A 22,893-nucleotide genomic window follows, 5' to 3' on the forward strand; every position below is an offset into this window, starting at 1 on the left:
CAAGTCACGCTCGCTTCTATTACTTATGAAAAGATTGTGTACGATGAAATTTCTTAGTTCTTGGAGCTGGAGAGGGGTTAATTTACTACTCATCATAACCCAATGTTATTTCTAGTAACATCAGAAATGTTTACATATTCAGCTCTATTCAGGAAAGATTTGAACTACATGTAAAGTTTTGCTGTAAAGTTTAATGAAGGATTATTTCAGTCATGGCAGTCGTGGCAAATGAGCTTCGTACTTTTTATTCCTACAACTATGGACTATGAATCAGCCAAAAATTAATGAAGGTCTCTGCATGAAATACCTTTACCAAGTATAACCCAATGTTGCTTCTAAGCAACATAGAAAATGCATTCATTTTCAGCTCTATTGAGGAAATATTTAAAATCCTTGTTCTTTTGTGCTGTGAAGTTTAATGGTGAAATATGTAGCTGTCACAATAATCATGATTGAGTAGAAAATTTTCTCATTTTTAATATGAGAAGTCTTTAAATTTAATTTCTTCCAGAAGCAGCTCCGGGTTAGAAAGGGTTAAATGGAGGCTAGTGATTCAAAATGAAATATGGTGCGATCATTTCGACTTAAATATACTTCCATCACTCAGTATAGTTCCATTCATAGGCGTACCCAGGATAAAAATAGAGGGGGGCAAGCCAGGGTCGTTCAAGTTGTAACACAGAAAAGGTCATGAAACCAAAATTTCAGGAAATTTGTTCAAAAATTTAGTTTTTAACTAAATTTAATGTTGCATCTGGAGGGGGACAGCTGAGCCCTCCCGCCTCCCGCTGGGTACGCCCATATTCCATTGCCAATTCCAAAATTTTTACAAAGGAGTTTGGATGGTATGCAAATGTGATGTACGGGTGAATGAGTAGTACAAACTAGTTCCAATGTCAATTCCAAAATTAGTTCCAAAGATTGAGAAGGAGAGGAAATTTGTTCCATAGCAGTTTCCGTGGCAAATCCCTAGCATTTCAAAATATTTTACATAGGAGTAAGAAAGAAATACCAAAGAGTTGATGACATTGCTGATGACATTATGATGTCATGAACTGGAATGTATCTTGTTTCAACTCCAAACCAGTTCGACAGCACAAATCAATGGTTACAAAGCAGATAGATGAGTGTTCCGAATCGGTTGCATTTTCTCCTGAGTCATCACAGTTGCCGGAAGCGTCCATGTCGCTAACTTTTCATTACTTTAAAGCGTTGAAAGATTTTTCAGTTTCAGATAAACTCCAGGACTGTAAATTTTCAGTGTAGCAGGACTAATATAAATGAGGGGATATAATTTTTAATGTCTTGCGCAAGTGATTCTCTTGCTATCTTGTTAATATTTTGAAGGCAATTTAGGACAGGTCATGTGGTTGGTTTTACTAAATGAAAGTTTATCAAAAATAATTTTAAATATGGTATTATTATTATTCACATCAGAGGCGTAACTAGGAATATCCTTTGGGTGGGATGGGATGACTAGGGTTGGCGACCGACCCCCCCAGGCAACGGTGGGTACGGGAAAAATGATGAAAAATAACTAGCCTAGACTTATATTTTACATCATTTTGGTACTAAAAGTTTAACTTTAAGCAGATGTAGGTGTTATCTGTCAAACTAGACAATAGTTTTAAATATTTTTTTGTTGCTCTGAGGCTTTGGAGGGGGATCTATCCCCTCATCCCCCCATAGTTACACCCCTGATTCACATCTGAAAAAATTACAAATTTCTTGAGTTCCATTCATAATATTATAAGTTATTTTATCGAGCTTTTATTAAATTTATAGATTGTTACGGGTTCACACTGAAATAAGTTGTCGACACTTGAGAATTATAACAGCACTTTATTTAAAAAACTTAAACCAACCATATCCTATAAGAACTGATAAACTTCAAAAGCGAAACTTCAAACGAATCAATATCAACAACAGCCCGTCACCCAGCGACGCCCACATCACACAATAGGCGCCGCTACAGTATACGAGGGTGGTTTGATAAGTTCTCGGAATCACCACGAGTTGTCAGCGCTAGTGCTACGAACTTTTCACGTGATGTTCATAGGACTGTTCGCTGTAAACACATGCCACGTCAATGCTCGTGGAAAAGAACTGTGGCGGTGACGTGGCTTTTTTGTTGTTCCCGCATAGTGATTTGCGAAGATGGAAAAAATCGAGATTATTGCAGTGATTAAGTACTTCGTAAAAATAGGTATGAAAGCAAAGGACATTCATGCCGATTTACAGAATACACTAGGGGACTCTGCAGGTGGCTGTGACTCTGCTCCTTCATAGTCAACTGTTGCCAAGAGGACAAATGAATTTAAATTTTGTCGGGAGAGCTTAGATGATGGTCCGCAAAGGTCGGCCGAGAAGTGTCACTACTCCAAAAATTATTACAAAAGTACACAAAATGATAATGGAGGATCGCTGATTGAAAGTGAGTGAAATTGTTCTTGCTTGCCAGATGTCATATAAAGGGGTATATTATATTTTAACTGAAAAATAGAAATGAAAAAAAAATTATCTGCAAGATGAGTGCCGCGACTCTTGACGCTGGATCAAAAACGCATGAGAATATCGGAACAATGTTTTACCCGTTTTAGGGAAAACGAACAAGTTTTTTTGGACCTGTTTGTGACCAAAGATAAAACTTGGGTCAATTTCTATTCCCCAGAGACAAAACCACAGCCAAAGCTGCGGAAACACGATGATTATCCATCACCAAAGAAAGGAAAGACAATTATTTCGACTGGAAAGGTCATGGCATCAGTGTTCTGGGATGTGAAGGGGATTCTGTTTAGCCAATACGCAAACAATTACTAGAGAATACTATGCTAACCTTTTGAACTAATTGCAACAAAATATACGCGAAAAAAGGCCAGGTTTAGCTAGGAAGAAAGTTATCTTCCATCAACGCAATGCGCGCCTGCACACATGTACTGTCGCCATGGCAGAATAACTCGAACTATGGTATTAATTGGTGCCACTTCCGCTTTATTCACCTGATGCGACTCCATCAAACTTCCATCTCTTCCCAAAACTGAAAATTTTCATGGTAGACTGGGTGGATAAAATGATATACTTCAAATGAAGAACCGATGGCCGGAGTTGACACCTATTTTGCAGGCCTAGAGAAATCTCATTTTCTAGATGGAATCAAGGCACTAGAAAATCGTTGGAAAAATGTAGTCATCTACAAGGAGACATTATTGAAAAATAAAATAAGTTTCAGTGATGTATGAACATTTTTTCTATTACATTCCGAGAACTTTTCAAACCACCCTCGTATTTTACTCTTACTGTCATCGTTGTCTGAAGAATGTCTTTATTTGTCAGTGCATAACAATCAGCCATCTACGTTGTATTCTAAATCATTCAGTAAATGTTTAAAATAAGAATTCACAGGATAGGTATTTCCATGCGTCGGTGTTCATCTTTGGTCCAAATCAAAATTAAAAATTTACTAAGGAAAAATATGTGTCAGCTCAATGTTAATGCTGTCGATCAATTTTTCTCATCGGTGATTGCCGGAGTACGTACAAAAATTTAGATTCACTTTTTCCCTCTTTTCGGTGTCTCTTAGATTTTATTTAAAATCGTTTTCTTACTGGCAACATCCTTAGAATTTCTCAATGTAACATGACTTATTTCCTTTGACTTGTGTCAATCGGTGGTGACTATGCCGCGCAATTTACTATTCTTTGACGTGAACTTTGTCGACAAAGACATTAACTGGCCACAGCCTTTGTATTGCGCGAAGGTGATTCCTAGATTGAGAAATAGCAATTCTTATGGGAGTCCCCCCTGGTACCTTATGAGCTCATAAAAATAGTGGTTAGCTCACTTGAAAGAAAATGGTCCTTCTGATTGACTTTTATAGCTTCCTTCCCACTGCAGTAATTGTTTCCTCCGCCCATTCTCTACGCGCGGGTGAAAGATAACCTTGAAGACATTACAGCTAAGTAAAAGACATAAATTGGCTAAACCCCTGCCAGCTTACTCTTTGAAGGAAATCGATGAAAGCTGTAGTCCTTTTAAACCATTGTTAGTGGTTAAAATCTAGGATGGCAACAGAAACTAAGCGAAAGTCATAGTCAGTAAAATTTCAATAGTTTCGTTCCCTGGAGGGAAGTGTAGAAACGAAAAAGAATTAAACCCGGGGAGCTAACCTCAGGGTCGAAACGAAATCAGAGTCAAAAATACTTCGGGTCGAAACTAAACTATAACTCTGGGACGAAACGGAACGTAGATAATGCTTCGCATCGGAGGGACCACGTGCTTCACCTTCGAATAGTTAAGTTTCGACGGTTTCGACCCACACACCGAGTAGGTACGAAGTACGGTTGGATGACATTGAGGTTCGGCCTACCGCCATTAGATGCACGGGGCACTCATAGTTTTACCACTGAGAGGAGAACGGTAAACACAAACACGAATGTCAAACGTAATATGTCGTAACTATTCTCTCTAATCCCCCTCCACTCAACTTCTGGGATCGAAACTTAACTATGAGCAGCGGAGTTTCGATTAATTTAGTCTCATTCCCGGGAGTAAAGTTTCGTCTCGGGTCGAAACTGAACTCCTTGGTGATTTCAATTTCATGCGCTAACGAAACTAAACCTAAGTCTCGTATTTTGGTTTCCCTACAGGTCGAAACGAAACATTTTCGTTTCGTTTCACTTGCCATTCATGGTTAAAATCGATTGAGTTTAATTTTTTTCGGTTTTAGCTCCTTGCACAATCAAATTAAGACTAGCATTCGCTCTTTCTAGGTACGGGTATGTCCACTGTCCATTTCAAATTTTAGATGCTGGTCTAAATCCAATCTTTCCAATTCTCTGCGGCCGACATGACCGCGGGTATGCAAATATTCAAGGGTATTTTGTAATACAATACGGGTAATAGTGAATTTTTTTTAGTGTTATTAGCGAAAATCTATGTATATCACGGCCAAAATTTTAATTCTTTTTTGGTGCAGCATTGTGTTGTGAAATTCTTGGAGAGCTCGGCTGTATGTTATTATTGAAATTATAAATTATTGATGGCCTTCACAAACATTTACATCGTATAGGTTTTGTAAGAAATATCAATGCGACCTTGAGTTTCGTAACTCCACATAAAAATTCTGTTATGCAAAATTCCATTCGCTGATCTTGCTCCTACTGTCTGAATTTTGAAAGAAGTTTTGTTTTATTTTGTTCAACAGGGAGTCTCAAGGTTTTCCGCCTGTTCACCTCGTCGGTTTTAGAACTCACTCAATGCTGAGAAAATTTATCATAACACACCGCCACGCGGAAAAAATATTTTGCAATAATATCAGATATTATGTCTTCCTAAATCGCATACAATCATACATAGTTCAAAATTATTAAAATTTGCACTATTAATAAAGAAAATATTAAGCATTATAATAAAATTATAATAAAAATATTATAATAAAAAGAAGGCAAAAAATCTGCTGCAAGCAAACGACTTGTATCCAGTCACAGGAGAAGACACTCTGGGACGCTGGGCATAATTGCAGGGTCTAGTTCAGGAATTCAAGGCATCTGCATTGAGTGTGTTAAGGCAACGCGCTTTGTCAGAAAGATGTCTTGACCAAAGGATGTCGATGTGATTGCCATGAAAACCGTCGTCATGAGAAAGCTAGCAACGCCGTGAAAATCGGAAAACTTGAAAACATTTTCCATTTATTACAGAAGTTATTGACAGATTATAATACTGGAATTTTATGTGAGGTATCTGCATATAAAGCTCTTAGTATAGTGTAATTGCCCCTATTGTGTCGTCGAAATAGGGTATTACTGCACTTCAACGGGTTCCAAATTGCCGACGAGTGTGGTTATTAGAGCGATTCATTTATCGTTGGAAATATAATTAATTTGTCTTAAAAATTAAATGAATTTTGGATCAATATCATTCATATGATCTGCGTCACTCTTGATGAATCGATTCAAAAACGGTGAAATTTCCCGACTTCAGGGCATTTATTGTTCAAACATTGTAGGCCGATGTCGTATCACGCATAGAAAGTAAATTATTTTAAGACTGTAATACAAGGCCATAAAGATGTCAAGCTCCGTTATTTTTCCATTGATTAAATATGCCAGTTTAATGCGAAATCTGTTTGAATATTCAATTTTCAAGAGACCTGAAATGCATTCAATCTACTTCCAAGGAATTAGAAGGTAACAACTTAGAATCGGGCCAAGTTCCTTGTTCTTAACGAGTATGATATGCACTTCGCATCCCAGTTTCCTCCTTAATCGGGTTCCGTCGGCGTGGCGTTCATCTTCATCGCGATGCCGCCGCAATATGCTAGTCCTTCAGGCGCTGTTTGTTTTTTCTCTCACCAGATAGCGTTGCGTCTTCGAGCCAAATGAGGATCATCAACAAGGGATCGATGGTGTTTAACGTCAGCGCGAAGCCGCCCGCTAGCATCTTTCCTGTCTGTAAACATTCCCATCCTGCCTCTGGGCAAACAAATCTCCTCGAATCTATCATCCCCATGGAGACGCGTTCGAGCTGCTCGATATTATTTTCACGCAGTCAGTGAGAAAATAAATAGAACTATGCTGAATGGGCTAAATCCTCTTCCTTTTTTTTTGAAAAGGGGTTCGGGGTCGGAAGAGCGTTGGATTCCCACCCGAATGGTTCAGGTTCAAATCGCGGCAGTGGCTGAGATTTCCTAGGATCAATGACTTTATATTCGTGGATCGCAAATTGAAAAAGAGAAATTCGTAAGGTCATTGCAACGGAGATTATGGGCTTAGTGTGATGAAAATCTCTTTCATTAAGGAGAAAGAAACCGAGGTTGAAGGGTATGTTCAAATCCTATGCTAGTGATCCTGCGTGGATAGACATCGCAAATAGATTTAAAAAGCCAGACTATCTGTCAAGATAAGATCACAGGCACAACAAAGGCCCTCCGAAACAGCTTTCCACCAATGTGAAACATTCTTTTCTGCATCGATCGGAAGGATGACTGGTAGAAACGGTGTAAAGGCCGTATCACACTAGCGACTGCGGCCGGCGCTGCGGCTGCGACCGCGACTGCGACTGGCCCGTCGACCAATCAGAGCGAGGCAGTCGACGCTGCGACTGCGACTCCGAAGAATAGCCGACCGTCTATTCTTCTGAGTCGCAGTCGCAGCCAATCAGAGAGCTCAATTTCAATCTCGCGCGCTTGCGGCAAACGTGTTTGTTTGTTTTAGTTACCGTAGCGAGGGAAGTTCAAGAAGGTTATAAAATAACGCTGAGATAATTTCGGATTTTTAAAGTGAAGATGGAAGCCCAGTATATTGGATATTGCACCCGAGTACACAGGTGAATGAAAATGAAGTACGTTTTAACATATTTTAGGAACATTTTCAACAATTGCTGCTCTCTATCTATTCTTTGGGCTTTCGTAAACAAACAAGCCACAAGCAGAAACGTTCATACGTGCGCATGCGCGATCGTGGCGTCGGCCGCAATGTGTGATGGGGTGCAGTCGCAGCCGCAGCCGTAATCGCGGTCGCAGCGGCAGTCGCAGTCGCTAGTGTGATGCGGCCTTAACAAAGGTGGCTTTTGAACCAGGGTTGGCAATAGAAACAAAACGAAAGTAAAAACCAGTAAAATTACAATAGCTTCGTTCCCGGTAGCGAAACGTAGAAAAGAAACTAAATGGTTTTAAAACCGGGGAGCTAAACTCTGGGACGAAACGAAACGCAGATAATGTTTGACACCAAAGGGACCACGTGCTTCACCTTCGAACAGTTTCGTTTCGACCCACACACCGAGTACGAAGTATTGTTGAATGAGGCAGAGGTTCGGCCTATCGCCATTAGATGCATGGGGCACTCATATTTTTACCACTAACAAGAGAACGGTGAATACAAACTGGCCATTCGATTTTTCAGCTCAATGTTTTAACCTCTCTACACGTATGTCAAACGAAATGGGTCGATACTATTCTCTCTCATCCCCCTCCGCTCAACTTCTGGGATCGAAACTTAACTATGAGCAGCGGAGTTTCGATTAATTTAGTCTCATTCCCGGGAGTAAAGTTTCGTCCCGGGTCGGAACTAAACTCCTTGGCGATTTTAATTTCGTGCGGGAACGAAACTAAACCTAGGCCTCGTATTTTCGTTCTCCTCCGTGTCGAAATGAAGCATTTTCGTTTCGTTTCACTTGCCACCCCTGTTTTGAACCCTGCCTGCGTAACCTAATGACCTTCGTGAGTATGTCAAATAAAATTGAATTTTATTTTATTTTCCATTTTTTAAATATACTATGGGGATCGGGTTGGCTTGGTGGGTAGTGTTGGCTTCCCACCTAGTTAGTCCGGGTTCAAATCCCGGCGGTGGCAGAGAATTTTCGGACACTGCCCGATCCCTGCTTGAATGTTGTGTGGAGGACATTTTCTTCATTTTCTTAGGTTTATTAAGACGACAGGATATCCAAGTTGATCAATTTTAATATTACTTAATCAGAAACAAGATAGAGGACGTCCTTCTGAAAGGAAGATATCAATCAACAACTTCAACAATACGTTAAGGAAAAAAATAAACACAACGGAATAACAAAAATAAATAAACAAATACTAACGATTACATTGCACTTAAATTAAAGAAGAAAAGGAATTTCTCACTTGCACTTTAAGTAAGAAAAATTGCTCAGTACAACACATTTCAAGGGCAACACTCCGTCCGTCGGTTGGGACGCTAAGCCGTGGTCCCCTTGGCGCCTTTCGTTGAGAGAAAGCTAATGCCGACGCCGGGTTTCTCTCCATCCTTGGCTGCCAGCTCTTCCCTCATGGCTCAAATGATCTCAGCTGTCGGTCGCCTCCTCCAAGTACCATATCATTATTTAAGTATTCTTCCGATTAACGAAGATTCGCATGGAATTCGTATCAAGTAATATTCTGGAAATCTATACCCTCCCCTAATGGACTTCCCACTCCAACTCATAAAAATGGTTACTCCCTTTTATTTTATCAAAAAAACCTATTCTTCTCCTTCCTCTCCCTCGTTTACCTAACATTTACCCTTTAAAATTGTTTTCAACATCCCCTCCCCGCTAAGTAATCGCTCCATCCATACCTTCTGTCTCCTTCGTATCTCATCTAGAATCTGTCTCTCCTCACCCACCACGTCCGGCACTTCGTCGTTCCTCCTCCCATTCGTCCGCTTTACTTTCTCCATTCTTCTCCACACCCACATCTCGACGGTCTCCAGTCTTTTCTCGTCCTAATTCTTATGGTGTAAAATTCATTACATTACTATTGTTATTTTTTAAGTATTCTACTGGTTAAGGTTAATAATTCATCATGAAATCTGAATATGAATTAATATGTATATTTTTCTAGAAATTCTACTATCCCTTGGTCACAGTTAAGAGGATGAGAAATTCTACTACGCCTACGTTTATGATGACGAGATATGAAAAGGTTGCCGACTTCGGCATTAAATTATCTCACATACTACGGAATGCAGCTAAAAATGAGAGCAGTCTCATAGAATTTGTTCATGGGGCACAGCACATTCTTCATATTATCTTGGCACGAACTTGACGCATCGAATAGCACTTGCGTCATTTAAGATAGCTTCATAGAGGCATTCCAGATTTGTGACTCTTAACTGACTGACTATGAGTCCACATCCACTCATACCAAGGATGATAAATGAAATGATAGCGACCTTTCACTTGGCCATCGCATAATCTCTGTCGGACCGTAGATTGAAAAATAGACTAAACCTTCTAGATAAATTCAAGAGCAGTGTCTTCTCTGACGAAGTTAACCATATCTTACGGACGCCAACATACTACGGAAGATCAGATCATATGAATAAAATAAGAGAGATAGATTGTAGAACAGACAGATTCCGAATGTCATTTTTTCCGCGATCAGTAAGAGATTATAACGGCAGCAATAGAACTCGTAAGTAGATTTCATGACTTGTAGTGTAGCCTACTAACATATGTAAAAATTAATGCATGTTTCTTAATTCAATTATTATTTCTAACAGCATATAGTAGCATAGTTTGTTAGTATACGGGACGTTTTTTGGACGGTGTGGTGTGCATGTGGGAGTCCAAATGCATGCTGCATGCTGGTGATTGATCACCCCCTGCCAAACACCCTTGAGGTGGCTCGCAGGGTATTATGTAGATGTAGATGTAGATGTATAGCGCCGCCTTAATTCTCGACAACGCGTTGAGGAAATCGAAATGGACTTTATTTCGATACCATCTTTTGCCTTAATGAAGTTTATGTTCTGATTTGCATAGAGAGTGTGTTACATCAAAGAGAGCGCCTTATTCTAAATGCGTTTGATGATTCAATCATTGAATTGCTCGTTTCTCCTCGTAGCCTTCCAATACCGAAGATATTGATAACCTTGGAAGCTTAGACAATTCACGCCACGTGCGTGTTTGCAGAAAATATACGCGCAAGGCTGAACACGTCACGGATATCACTATTATTGAAGTATCCTACCGATGAAGACAGGGGCGGTCTGTGGTGATTGGAGTGAATGAATTTCACTGAATTTCGGTAAATATCCCCAGTAATACCTTATTTCCCCATGAAACTCGGATCGATTCGTCCGTCTGCGACGCGAGTGGCGACTTTTGTAAACCCATCCCCATGCGCGGTGGGTGACAACGCATTATTTGGCCGATGAGGATCCTCCATTCTAATATATCAATGTGTCAATGACTTCCAGCCATTTGTCTTACCTGTACAGCGTCGGTTCGATGGTATGTACTGTGACCGACCACTTTCTCATCTCCCGCCGCAGGCCATCGGCGAAGGAGCACACGGCGGACTTGGACATGGAGTAGGCCGTCATCCCAGGAAAAGTGTACCGACCTGTAGCACATATACGAAGAGAATCATTTGTATTCACATGAGTATTCGCAATAGCAATGGAAGTTTTTAATCAGACTGCCATTAACAAGTAAATTTTTACGTAACAAGTTACTTTCTACGCAGGGACGGATTTAGGATATGGACGGCCGGGGGACCTTTTTGGTGGGAGGCCTAAGTACACGAAGAGCTATGCGCGCAACTCACGTTTCCGACGACACCGCTTGGCGTGGCACTGGTTGAGTTCAGAGCTACCTTAGCAACGCTAATGTGTGAAGTGTTTATTTATCAAAATCATTAACAATTTATTCATGTCAATGTTGACAACAACATTGACATGAATAAATTGTTAAATTAAAAAAACAACCCAACTTCGCATCGAATCCCCTCATACATGATATTTTTTTTTTTTTTTCCAATTTTGTGAGATTTACCTCTATATTGGCGGAAGGCTCATGCTTGGTGGAAGGTACTATTCTCGAATTGTCATGCCCTGAAGATGATAGCAGAGGCAGCCATTGAAACGTCTGCCTACAACCAACTCACCCGGTCTAATGCCAAAGAAGATTTCACCAGCATTTTTTGCGCGAAACTGACAACTATACAGGGAGGCATTATTCTCGAAATGTCATGCCCGGAAAATGATAGCAGAGGCAGCCATCGAAACGTCAGCCTACAATCAACTCACCCGGTGGAAAACCCGAGGTGACATCACCAGCATCATATGCCGGGAATGAACAAGATCCTATGGCAATGAATATGAGTCGCAGGTGTGGAGAGGAATCAGCTTTTACGACTGATGATTGTAGCGAAATTAGCGGTGCTATACCGCAATTTTTCCTGAAAATGAACCATTACTGGGGTGCAATTTAATGGAATTATGTCTACAGCTTGGTGATGAAATTGGGGTCTTACCGGCCAGACTCGTGACGAACACCACTCTTCCCGGAGAGATGGCAGCAGCGTCGTTGTCCGGGGACACCTTTCGCACCAGCGGCAAGAAGGCTTTGGTGACCCGTATGGCACCAAGTGCATTCACTTCCCACATCCTCCTGTAGGCTTCCAAAGGGCACCATTCAACTTCTGTGGTGACCGCCACACCCGCGTTGTTCACCACGCACCAGAGAGCTGTGCAAGGAAAAATAGCAATATATCCATAAAAGGGTGGTTTCCTATTATTTTTTTATTTCCTAAATCGAAAGATTATTTCCGCCGGAGTACGCGTTTCACGCTTTTAGGTATTTTAATGACGATATCTATTTTTCGCGATTCGATGAAAAGTGAAAAATCTAGAGCGCGCGAAAACGCGACGGCTAAGTATGAATGCTGGGAAAACTCCGTGTGACGTCATTCTGGTTCCCGCTGTCGCCTTGTGAGGTGACCTTGGGGTGAGGCTTTGAGCGCTGACGCGATGTAGGCTGCTAGCAGGTAGCAGAGCATCCTGATAGCAGGTAGCGCTTGGCTTGCATAAGGATTATTAATACTCTATCAAACCAAGAAAACTTTCGGACCTTAGCCAGTTTTAATAAGTGATTATTAAGACACGTTTCCCTGAGCTCTGTGCCTCAAGCATGCATTGATAATCTCAGACGATGTAAAACGCCTATCTACTTGTATAGAAACTAGGTGTCTGTGACGTCACGTGGAGTGGCATCGCATGGGCGCCAATCTGGACTTTTTCAAATGCGGTTAATATTTACCATTGCCATTCGTCTAAACTGGGATTTCTAAAAGCAAATAATTTGTATATTATGAATACACTACTGATAGATAACGATTCGTAACAAATGCCTTTCGCTATCTTTGATGAAGGAAACTACCCTATTATGTCGACCATATACTATAGCAGATGAGATAGATATACAGATAGTCCGGCCTTTTTGCTGAGTGTGAAGAAAAACCTTGATAACGACTGTTTTAGTTTAAACTTAGGTCGGGGACATAATTTCTTTTAAACTTTGGAAAGTGTTTTTATTTCTATGTATCCTTATGTGGTTTCACAAAGGGAAGCCTGAAAATGTATTTATTTGTATAACTCCAAAGAATAGAGCTAAATAAAGTTGAAAGTACTTATATTTCATATATGTATCCGTTTCTCTCCCAAGATATCAGAGGCGAAAAATCGAAAATTTAAACTCCTGATTTCAGTATAAATTAACACGCACTAGTTAACGTGTGCGTGGCTGAACGCGAGAACGAAAGCGAAAATGCATCTTTTGAGCATTAATATTTTATGAAAACGAAAGCCCTACTGAAGGAATCCATCAAATTCCGATGCGTTGACTAATATTTATATTTTGAATAGCAAAACCGACCTATTCTCCATAGTTAAAATTAATTTTTGGCTTTTCGCCAATTTTGGTCAGGGTTTTTTTTAGTTTCTACATATCTTTTCGATTTTATTTATCCTCAGCCCTCACGTTTACAATATATATATGAGGTAAAAGTTGTACAAATGTAGCAAAAAATGACCACCCTCTGGTTTTTTCTGACAATTGCCAACTTTATTCTCCTGCAGTGGTTTCATAAATGACTCTATGGACAAAAATGTTACATCATGTTAGGGCCCCCGCGCACTGGCAACTTTTACAAAGCAACTATTTAGTTGCTTTGTGGATGTTCAAATGAAACACACGGAATTGACTGTGGCCCCGCGCACAGGCGACTTTTTAGTTGCCGCAACTGGCGTGTGTTTCATGGGACTTCCTCAAAGCAACTAAATAGTTGCTTTGTAAAAGTTGCCAGTGCGCGGGGGCCCTTAATAAACACACAATTTTCTTCTGTTGGAAAGGTTGTCAAGGGGATTGTATTGTTATTAATCATAGATAAATAAAAAATGGGGAGCCTGTTCTTAGTCAATTTTGTTACATAAACGCAAAGAAAAAGTAAATATTTCCTCCGGGTTGCGCCAAATGACTTAAACCACGCCTTTATATAAAGCTTCTACATCGTGAATCTAAAGTAAAATCCTGCTCACAGTTACGACCCCGATTTTTACATCGTTTTTCCGTGAACCACGTAAAATGATGTTCAATTTATTTTAGAATTTTTATACTAAGTTTCAATTTCCAAGTTTGAAAATGTCATTTGTGAGGTTTTGGCCGGCTATATTTTCGATCACATTCCACTGTTGGGCGTTGCGAACTTACGTTGGTCACCGAGGTCCGATGAGACAATCTTCGCCGCCGCTTCCACCTGTTCATCGCTGGTGATGTCCATTGGCAGGATCTTGACTCGGTTCGACGAGTTCTTCTTGAGTTGCTCTGCACCCTCTCCTTTGGGGAAGAGACATCCCGCGTACACATTCACTCCTAGGGCATCCAGACGGCGGACCAAACGTTGCCCGAACCCAGAGTCACAGCCTGGAAATAAACGAGAAAAAATTGGTGAAATACGAAACATAGACAGTAAAGCCCGGATCACACTGGATAAAAAATGTACACACTGCCTCAAAAAGTTACTACGAGTCTTAATCTTCTATAAATCTTTCCTATGTGTAATATTTCAAATCCTGCCGCGTGAACGGCGGTGAAACATTCATGAATTGCCATGAAAAAAAATTCTCCTGGACCGGGAATCGAACCACGGACTTGTTCTCTGGGCCGAACCGCAGGATACTACGCTATTCAGGTACCTTATTAACCATGTCATTTTTCGTCTTGTGTTAATTTCGTATGTCTTTTTTTCTAGTTTTTAAGATGCCATTTATTGAATAAGTTTATTGTTCGATGATTTATGAGCAAAAAGAAAAAAAGGACAAAAAGTGTACAAAATGATAAAAATCGCTATTTTCAACAAAAATAAGTTGATGAAAATTGTAAAAATATAATGTAATATAAATTAAAAAAATAATTATTCTATTATAAAATTTTTTCATGCAATTGTCGTAAAAAGTTTTCTGATCAATGCTCTCGATGTTAACCTTATCTCGATGTTATCACAAAAGTATACACCACTCAAAAAACACGGATAAAAACTTGTAAAATAGAATTTTAATGCAAAAGATAGATTTTACCGCATATAAGAGATTGGATTAAAATTAGAATGTAAGTTTTACAATACTTATCCGCAAAAGAATACACTAACATTGGACTGCCTGTATTCGTAGCGAAAAAGGCATTATTGGCTCTGTTGGAAAAACCCCGAGGAGTTTCTTTAATAGGGTAGTTTCCTTCATCAAAGAAAACGATAGGCATTGATTGCGATTCGTTACCCACCATTAGTGTATTCATAATATACAAATTATTTCGTTTTAGAAAATCCGGTTTAGACGAATGGCAACGGTCCATTTTTATCCTCATTTGAAAAAGGCCAGATTGGCGCCCATGCGATTCCACTCCGCGTGACGTCACAGGGACCTAGTTTCTACACGAGAGGATAGCAGTTATACATCGTCTGAGGTTACCAATGCATGCATGAGGCACAGAGCTCAGGGAAACATGTCTTAATAATCACCTATTAAAACTGGCTAAGGTCGGAAAGTTTTCTTCGTTTGATAAGGTATTAATAAACCTTTTTTAAGCCAAGCGCTACCATTCAGCAAGGTACTCAGCTATCCGCTAGCATCCTGCGTCCTATCAGCGCTCAGAGCCTCGATCAAGGTCACTTCACAAGGAGAGAGGGGGAACCAGAAATGCGTCGCACGGACTTTCCTACTTACGCGTCGCGTTTTTGCGCGCTCTAGATTTTTCACTTTTCATTGAATCGCGAAAAATAGATATCGTCATTTAAAAATCTAAAAGCGCGAAATACGTACTCCAGGAGTAATAATCTTTCGATTTAGGCAATAAAAAAATAATAGGAAACCACCCTATTAGTTGTCAAATTTGAGAATCATCCAAGTAAGCAACTGCTCCTATCATTTGGTGGCTCAAATAACCGGAATCTTTTGACCAGAAGAGTGAGACAAATTGGGTGATCAAATTCGAAACAAACTCAGTTATTTTTGAGCTTAAGTTCAGGAGTCATTTAAATTACGCATATAAGTTTTATATTTTGATTATTTGCACAATTCCAACTCATTGACCTATCAGTTTTTCTGGTCGTAACGAATGAAACCTAAGAAAGTCATATTTTTTAAACCATTGGTGATTTCGAATATGATCATTAGGAAATTCTTCAGTCTACTAGCATCTTTGTCTCTAGAATGAATGGTCAAAATCTCTCCATCGAGAATTTAAAATTCTTCTTATCTCGTGGTGAAAGTGGCACATCTCATCACAATATAGTTTTTATCGCACTTATTTTTATTTACAGATTGAAGTGTTGACGAAAGAAGGATGATTAGTGAATTCACGCTTCAATATTTGAGCTACGAGCGATCCTTGAGACCACAGCGAGAATTTTGGTGAGTCATTCATTTACGTATTTCTCCTATTTCTTTTCCTTTCAGAGATGGAAATTTCGTTGAATAGTTTGCCGGAGAGAGATGTGAAATCTTATTCGTTGTGTACGTATCTTGTTCGAGCCGATTTGACTCATCATACATATGTTATATTTTCCCTAAAAAAATTCCGCCGTCGCTGACGAGTCTTGCCGCTTTATTCGATCTTTATTTAGTGTCTTTCGAAGTACTTATATTGTTTGACGAGCGAATTAATACGGAGGTTTATGGCTATTAGGCGAGTAAATATCAATTTTGTCGTTCATTTATCTGATGTAGATGTGTGTTGTAGAAATAGGTATGTTGCCAAAACTTAACTACTTTATTTGCGTATCTAGAATTGTGACTTTGCATCCCGAGATACCAAAGCGATATCTTACGAGGGTCTTTGAATAAGTCTTGGTAAAAAGGTAGAAAAAAATTTATTTTGGGTCCATTTTTTTATATTTTTCAACTCTGTCTTCGTTCGGCTCTATAAATTTTTAAGTATTACGTCTTTTCAGCCGTCCAAAAAGTAGAATTTCGGGATCTCCTCAAAAATAGGCAATATTTTGGGCTATGCCTAATACTTAAACGTAAAAATTTGTACACCAAGCCATCTTTTCAATTTGGGAAATGAGAAAAGTCATTGGGGGGCAAATCTCACGCATACAGAATGTTTTGTAACAGTTGGAACATTTATTCCGTAATTTTGGCCAATATAACTGCGTAGGTGTGCAACCGTTCATGGTCTTTTTGAAGAAGGAACTTTCTTCTCTTTCAGATGAAATTAATGAATGTGAAATTAACTTTATACAGCTCAGCTTTGATTTCTTTAGGCGTTAAAAATAAAAACTGTTTGATCTCCCCACAATACTCAATTTCGTCCATTTTTCTAAACACATGAAAGTTGTTCACTACAATCGGCGGCAACAATGAAACTATGGCAAACTATGGGTGGCTACAGCTGAAACTGTAGAAGCTGACTGGTCAAGAGTGCTCTTAACTAGTAGTACCGAAGAAATAAATCGGTGGAAAAGAACAAAGTTTTTCTTTAAATTTTCTCTTTAATTTTTTTTGCTTAAAACTTAATTAATATATGCACAAAAGCGATATCAATCACATTAAAAAATTGGTGGTTTGAGGCATCACTTTGTGGAATGTACTCATGTAGAATGAAAATGAACTTTGTTTTTCCACATAAATATTTATTTAATCACTTCTTTATAATTCCCTCCCAACCTCCCCCTACCTCTTGTTTCTCCCCCACTACTTCTGGTTTATATGGTCAGGTATTTAAGACGATCTTTCATTGTACTCCTCGCCTGAGGATGACGCAGTGCGTCGGAACCGCGGTCTTAATTAAATAAATATTTATGTGGAAAAACAAAGTTCATTTTCATTCATCATCTCAAGAAATGATCAGCTGCACTCGCTGCGATATTATCTGCCCTTGCCGAGGTCATTGCCTCTGCCACACCGAGGATTCTAGTTCTAATAATATTCCTCACATCTTCACAACAACGCTCGTCTCGCATATCGCAGACTCACTTCACGGAGATAAGGAAAGACACTTCGAAAGCTGTTCTCCTTGAGCTAATTAATCTCTTCGTGCGCGGAGGTGACTGTCTTCCCGGAAGCCATTATCCCAACGTTCGTCTGTTATTACTCTCGAGTTCGATCGTCTAAGGATTCTCGTGCTTCTAATTCAATGGCAACAGAATTTTTTTTCTGAATGTAATGACGAGAGTAAACTCAAGCATTCCAAGTGAGCGCTCGTCCTTCAACTTCCTTCCATTCGAGAGGGCAAGGTGACGAACGTTGTGGAAAGAATACCACAAGGTCAAGTTCTCTTCTCTTGCGCTTAAATTATTTAGAAATCGCTATAACCTTCAAAACTAAGTGAATAACCATAAAGCTTTTTATTCAAACACTCATCTTCTGAAATGTTGGAGTACTCCAGAAATATTTGATGTATAATCATTTAAGAATGTACAATTTAGTCTTTCAGAGCGTTTTTAGTGTTTATCCATATCGTTCCACTTCCGAATGGCATCGTGAGGAAATTTATAACTTTGGTTTACATCAATTATAGGTAATTAGTGTAAATACTCTATTGAGCTCGACAAAAGATTGGCAAGGTGATGAACGTTGTGGAAAGATAACCACAAGGTCAAGTTCTCTTCTCTCGTACTTAAAATGATTTAGAAATCGCCATAACCTTCAAAACTAAAGCCTGAATCACACGATATTTTTTTTCGCCGCGAAAGCGATCACTGGGCGAAATGATCGTCGCCGGCAATTGCTTTTCGCGTTCGCGATCGCGATGAGGATTCCCATCGCTATTTTTCATTACTAGTCCGGTCGCTTTTTCCGTCGCTAAAACCGTCACTAAAACCCCATATCAGCCAATCGGAACGCATGCCCGTATGGAGCGATTGCAGCGCACCGTTTGACAATTGTTGGAACGACATAGATAAACAAACACGCTATATAATTTCGTAATGCGAGTCCTATGACAACGAGCTGTGATATCGGAAATGATGCGAAAAGCGACGGCGGGAGTGACCGTGTGATTCAGAAAAATGATCACTAGAGCGATCGCTTTTCGTGACGGGAAAAGTGATCTCGATAGTGATTACTTTCGCGACGAAAAAAAATGATCGTGTGATTCAGGCTTAAGTGAATAACCATAAAGCTTTGTATTCGAGCACTCATCTTCTGAAATTTTGGAGTATTCCAGCAATATTTGATATGTATACATTTAAGAATGTACATTTTAGTCTTTCAGAGCGTTTTTAGTGTTAATCCACATCGTTTCACTTCCGAGCGGCATCGAGAGGAAATTTATAACTTTCGTTTACGTCAATTATAGGTAATTAGTGTAAATACTCTATTGAGCTCGTCGGAAGACTCGTCAAAAATCCCCAACATCACCTTGATACGAAAGGTATGATTTTCGACCGTGTTTTTGTTCGATGAGTTTGGGTAAGCGATAGTGAAAGCATTAATTTACTTTGCTATTTCGGGATATTATGGAGATCATTGCTAATTTTAACTTGCGTCGCGACATCCATTTATCATCCTCAGATATTATATTATCAGACTGTACCATTTTTATTTCCAAAAAAGCTGTGAAATTTAGGGTTTTGTCAGGGTTTTTTTAATCTCCGCCCACTGTGCGTCATAGGTTAACCAGCCAGCACATTATAAGTCATTGGGATAAGGTGAAAGGAAAAAATACGGAAGAAGCTTATAAGTAAGCAGGTTGGTGTTTCGTTATGGGTTTCTTGCGGCCAGGCCGACAAACATCCAGACTATTGACAGAATGGAGGCCTAACTTTAAGCACTTCCCTAGATGATGCTGTTATTTCATCGTTTTATCGTATTCATTAAGGGATTTATGTACTAGAATAATTTTTCCATTACTGGCTCTTCTGTAGTATGAGTAGAAATGACATTATACGGCTACAATTTGAAAATCATTCACATTTATTAAACGATGGCGAAACCACGGTCCAAAGAAATAAACATGTTTTCACATGGATAGCGACGTAGAATATTTAAAAAAAAACCGAAAGAAAACTCTAACATCAATAATATATTCATTGGGAGAATTGAACACAAATTGAAATTCATAAATGAGGCGATAAAGGTGGCGTGGACGTTGAATGAATTCAGTTTGTTTTATGCACGATGCATCTAAGTTTTTCTTTGCAATCACATTTTAAATAAGTGCCTGCGCCTCTCTTCCCCATCTGACCCTGTGGTGTAGTGGGTAGCATGCACAGCTGATGAATTGTTGGTTATCAGTTGGATTCTCCTGGTACCTACATTTTTTCTTTCCGCCATTAGGAAAAATTACGTATATTATGCTTTGTATCTTCACCAGCCAGTCGCTTGCAGTTGTCATATCTTTTCTACTTACTGGAAAATCTTATATCAGTATTTCAGCTCGTATAAAGAGTCGCTGAGTATCGCCGGTAGGCTTTAAATTCATGTTGGGCAGAGCAGCTTACCATGTGTAGTACGCTGTTCTGCCGCCTTTGGCGCTCCAACAGAAGCTACTTATGGTGATCTGAGGATATATGACGGCATTCCTGACCTATTCTTCCCTATAATCTTATCCTTGCCTAATAGAAGTCCCTTAGCTTACGATAAGCTGCTTATAATTTTTTTCCGTTGGAAAACCATAAGAAATGGATAACTCTCTTACTTTTTGCTGTCTGGGTAATGCGGAAGAATGTAGAAAAAAATAATCCAAAAAGATGTAGGAAAAATGTCGTCTTCTTCTCAGGAGAGGGTTGATCGTAAGTCATCTAATGTAATATAATAGTAACTAATCTTATATTTAGAAAATAGGAAGTTTTTCGTAAAATCGAAATTGTAAACTAATTCTGAGACAGGTTGTTTCTCAATTTTCCGTAATCTTTTTCATCGGTTTCCGTAGTGTTGTGGTTATCACGTGCGCCTCACACGCGCAAGGTCCCCGGTTCGATCCCGGGCGGAAACATATAACTTTTTTAAAAACTTTCAATGGCAATACAGCATAATGATTTTACTTAAAAACTTACCAGTCACCCAAATTTCCATATATTAACAACATTTTGCCCATGCAACCAGTATGCGTATTACTTTTTTAAATTTATGATTTATTTAAATCTTGACTTGTCAGTCGATCTAGCGCACAGACTGTTGATTCTTCTAGTTGGATATTTAAATTATATATATGCTAAAGGGACGGAGATTATGACTCTGTATTAATCATCTTGCAGGCACACAATCGAGGCTGAACTCAAATATGGCGCTCGATGGAAGGCTAATCAATATTCCCCAACATCACCTTGATAGGAGATGCTTCATGTTCGATAATATTCCTGTTTGATGAGTAGCCACGGTTATCGCGATAGTAAGAACATTTTTTTCTTCTATTTAATGGGATATTCTTGAGATCATTTCTAAGTTTAATTTTCGCCGTATTTTAATGCGAAAGAATGAATGAAAAAATTCCAAATGATGCTGAAAAAATATCGGTTTCTTTGCAGGGGAGGGATGATTGAGAGTATGGGTCGTCTAATGTAAGAATAATGCTACTAATTTCATGTTCTCACCTTACGAATTGCGGTGGACTATTAACATTCAACATATTAGCGTCCATTAACTACGCGGGGTGACTTTGGCGAGTTTTAGCCCCCTCTCACATCCCTTTGTGACATATCATGAGATTTGGCTCGACCCCCGAACCCAACCCTCTAATATGACGTGAGATTAGCGTGTAGGGGGAGGTCACTCAAAAAGCGTATTTTCAATGTAAATATGTTATTTTATGCTCCACTGCGTTGGATATACAGGGTGTCCCATTTATCTTGACCACCCGAAATAACTTTTTGTCCAGATGCAAATTCAAAAATGTGTCACACAAATGTTCATTAGCCGTCAGGGGGACATTAATTAGCGTGATTGCCTTCCTTGTAGCTTTGTTATATACAAAGATAGAAACAGCGGTTTGTCTTTTTTAAATGGCACCCTATATTTTTTATTCGGCAATTCATTTACTCTCCTATAACTCTTCGTGTTCATATCTTTGTAAATAACAAAGCTACAAGGAAGGCAATCATGCTGATTAATGTCCCCCTGACGGCTTATGAACATTTGCTTGACGCATTTTTTAAATTGCATCTGGAAAAAAGTTATTTCGGGTGGTCAAGATAAATGGGACACCCTGTATAAAAAAAACAAGTTGTTTAATTATTTTTTATCTTAGATTAGTAAATTTAGCCCAGTTTTTCTCGCAATTTTACACTGCTTCTTTCGGAAAATTATTACGTGATACTATCCCCCCCCCCTCTCCGCCACGTGAGGTTGGGTGAGAATCGGCTTGCCCCTCCCCCTTCCTTAAACGCCTCACGTAATTAATGGACGGCATCCCACTAAGTTTTCACGTCGCGTCGCCATAAACCAGCTAAGGACATTGTTTTCTGTGGCGTACTAGAAGCCATGCAAAAATTGCGACTTAAATGTAAAATAAAATGTTTCGAGGAATTTTTGTAAAGAATACAAGTACCTGGCAAGTTGTTCTCCAAAAACGTGAAGTGAAAAAAATTCAGATGTTTCCGCCCGGGATCGAACCGGGGACCTTGCGCGTGTGAGGCGCACGTGATAACCACTACACTACGGAAACCGACGAAGAGATAGATGGAAAATTAGTAACCAATCTTTTCCCGAACTAGTGAAAAGTTTGTTTTTACTATAAAAACTTGTTACTTTATACGCACTAACGGTAAGTATCAATTTCCTTTGAATTTTCCATCCGTCCTTTAATTATTTCTTTTTAACGATAGATATATACGGATAGTTTCATGTGACGACGAAGCGTAAGCATCCGAAATAGTTCTTCAAGGAATAGGAAATAGTGGACATTAACAATTTTTATCGGCCTTAATTGCCTACATTTTAATTTCTATAGACCTTGCAAAACTACGACTTAAACGTAAAATCTACCGCTTTGAGTAATTTTTGTTGAGAATATAGGCACCTGGCAAGTTGTTCTATAAAATCCCCCCCCTCGCTCTCGCTGCTCCAGTGCTTTTCTCTACCGAAAAATGTGAATGGATGTCATTCCCTGGGATTTATTACCTGTTCTTTCCAACAGAAACGATTATTTAAGAGAGTTATTTTGTCG

General features: G+C 39.3%; 1 protein-coding gene and 2 non-coding genes across 3 annotated transcripts in view; 1 reads left to right on the top strand and 2 right to left on the bottom strand.

Annotated features, from left to right (window-relative positions):
• Window positions 1–22,893, bottom strand: part of LOC124169558 (short-chain dehydrogenase/reductase family 9C member 7-like) — a 111,636-nt gene that overhangs the window by 18,355 nt on the left and 70,388 nt on the right. Inside the window, exons 2-4 of the mRNA XM_046548199.1 lie at window positions 13,999–14,211; window positions 11,765–11,977; window positions 10,720–10,852 (exon numbers count right to left, since the gene is read on the bottom strand). Of these exons, the coding sequence (XP_046404155.1) occupies window positions 10,720–10,852; window positions 11,765–11,977; window positions 13,999–14,211 (559 nt within the window). The remainder of the gene's footprint in view (window positions 1–10,719; window positions 10,853–11,764; window positions 11,978–13,998; window positions 14,212–22,893) is intronic.
• Window positions 20,652–20,724, top strand: Trnav-cac. The gene has a single exon. It is a non-coding gene; the product is annotated as a tRNA-Val (tRNA).
• Trnav-cac lies at window positions 22,320–22,392 on the bottom strand. Its single transcript has one exon. It is a non-coding gene; the product is annotated as a tRNA-Val (tRNA).

This window comes from Ischnura elegans, chromosome 12, assembly GCF_921293095.1.
Source record: "Ischnura elegans chromosome 12, ioIscEleg1.1, whole genome shotgun sequence".
Taxonomy (NCBI): domain Eukaryota; kingdom Metazoa; phylum Arthropoda; class Insecta; order Odonata; family Coenagrionidae; genus Ischnura; species Ischnura elegans.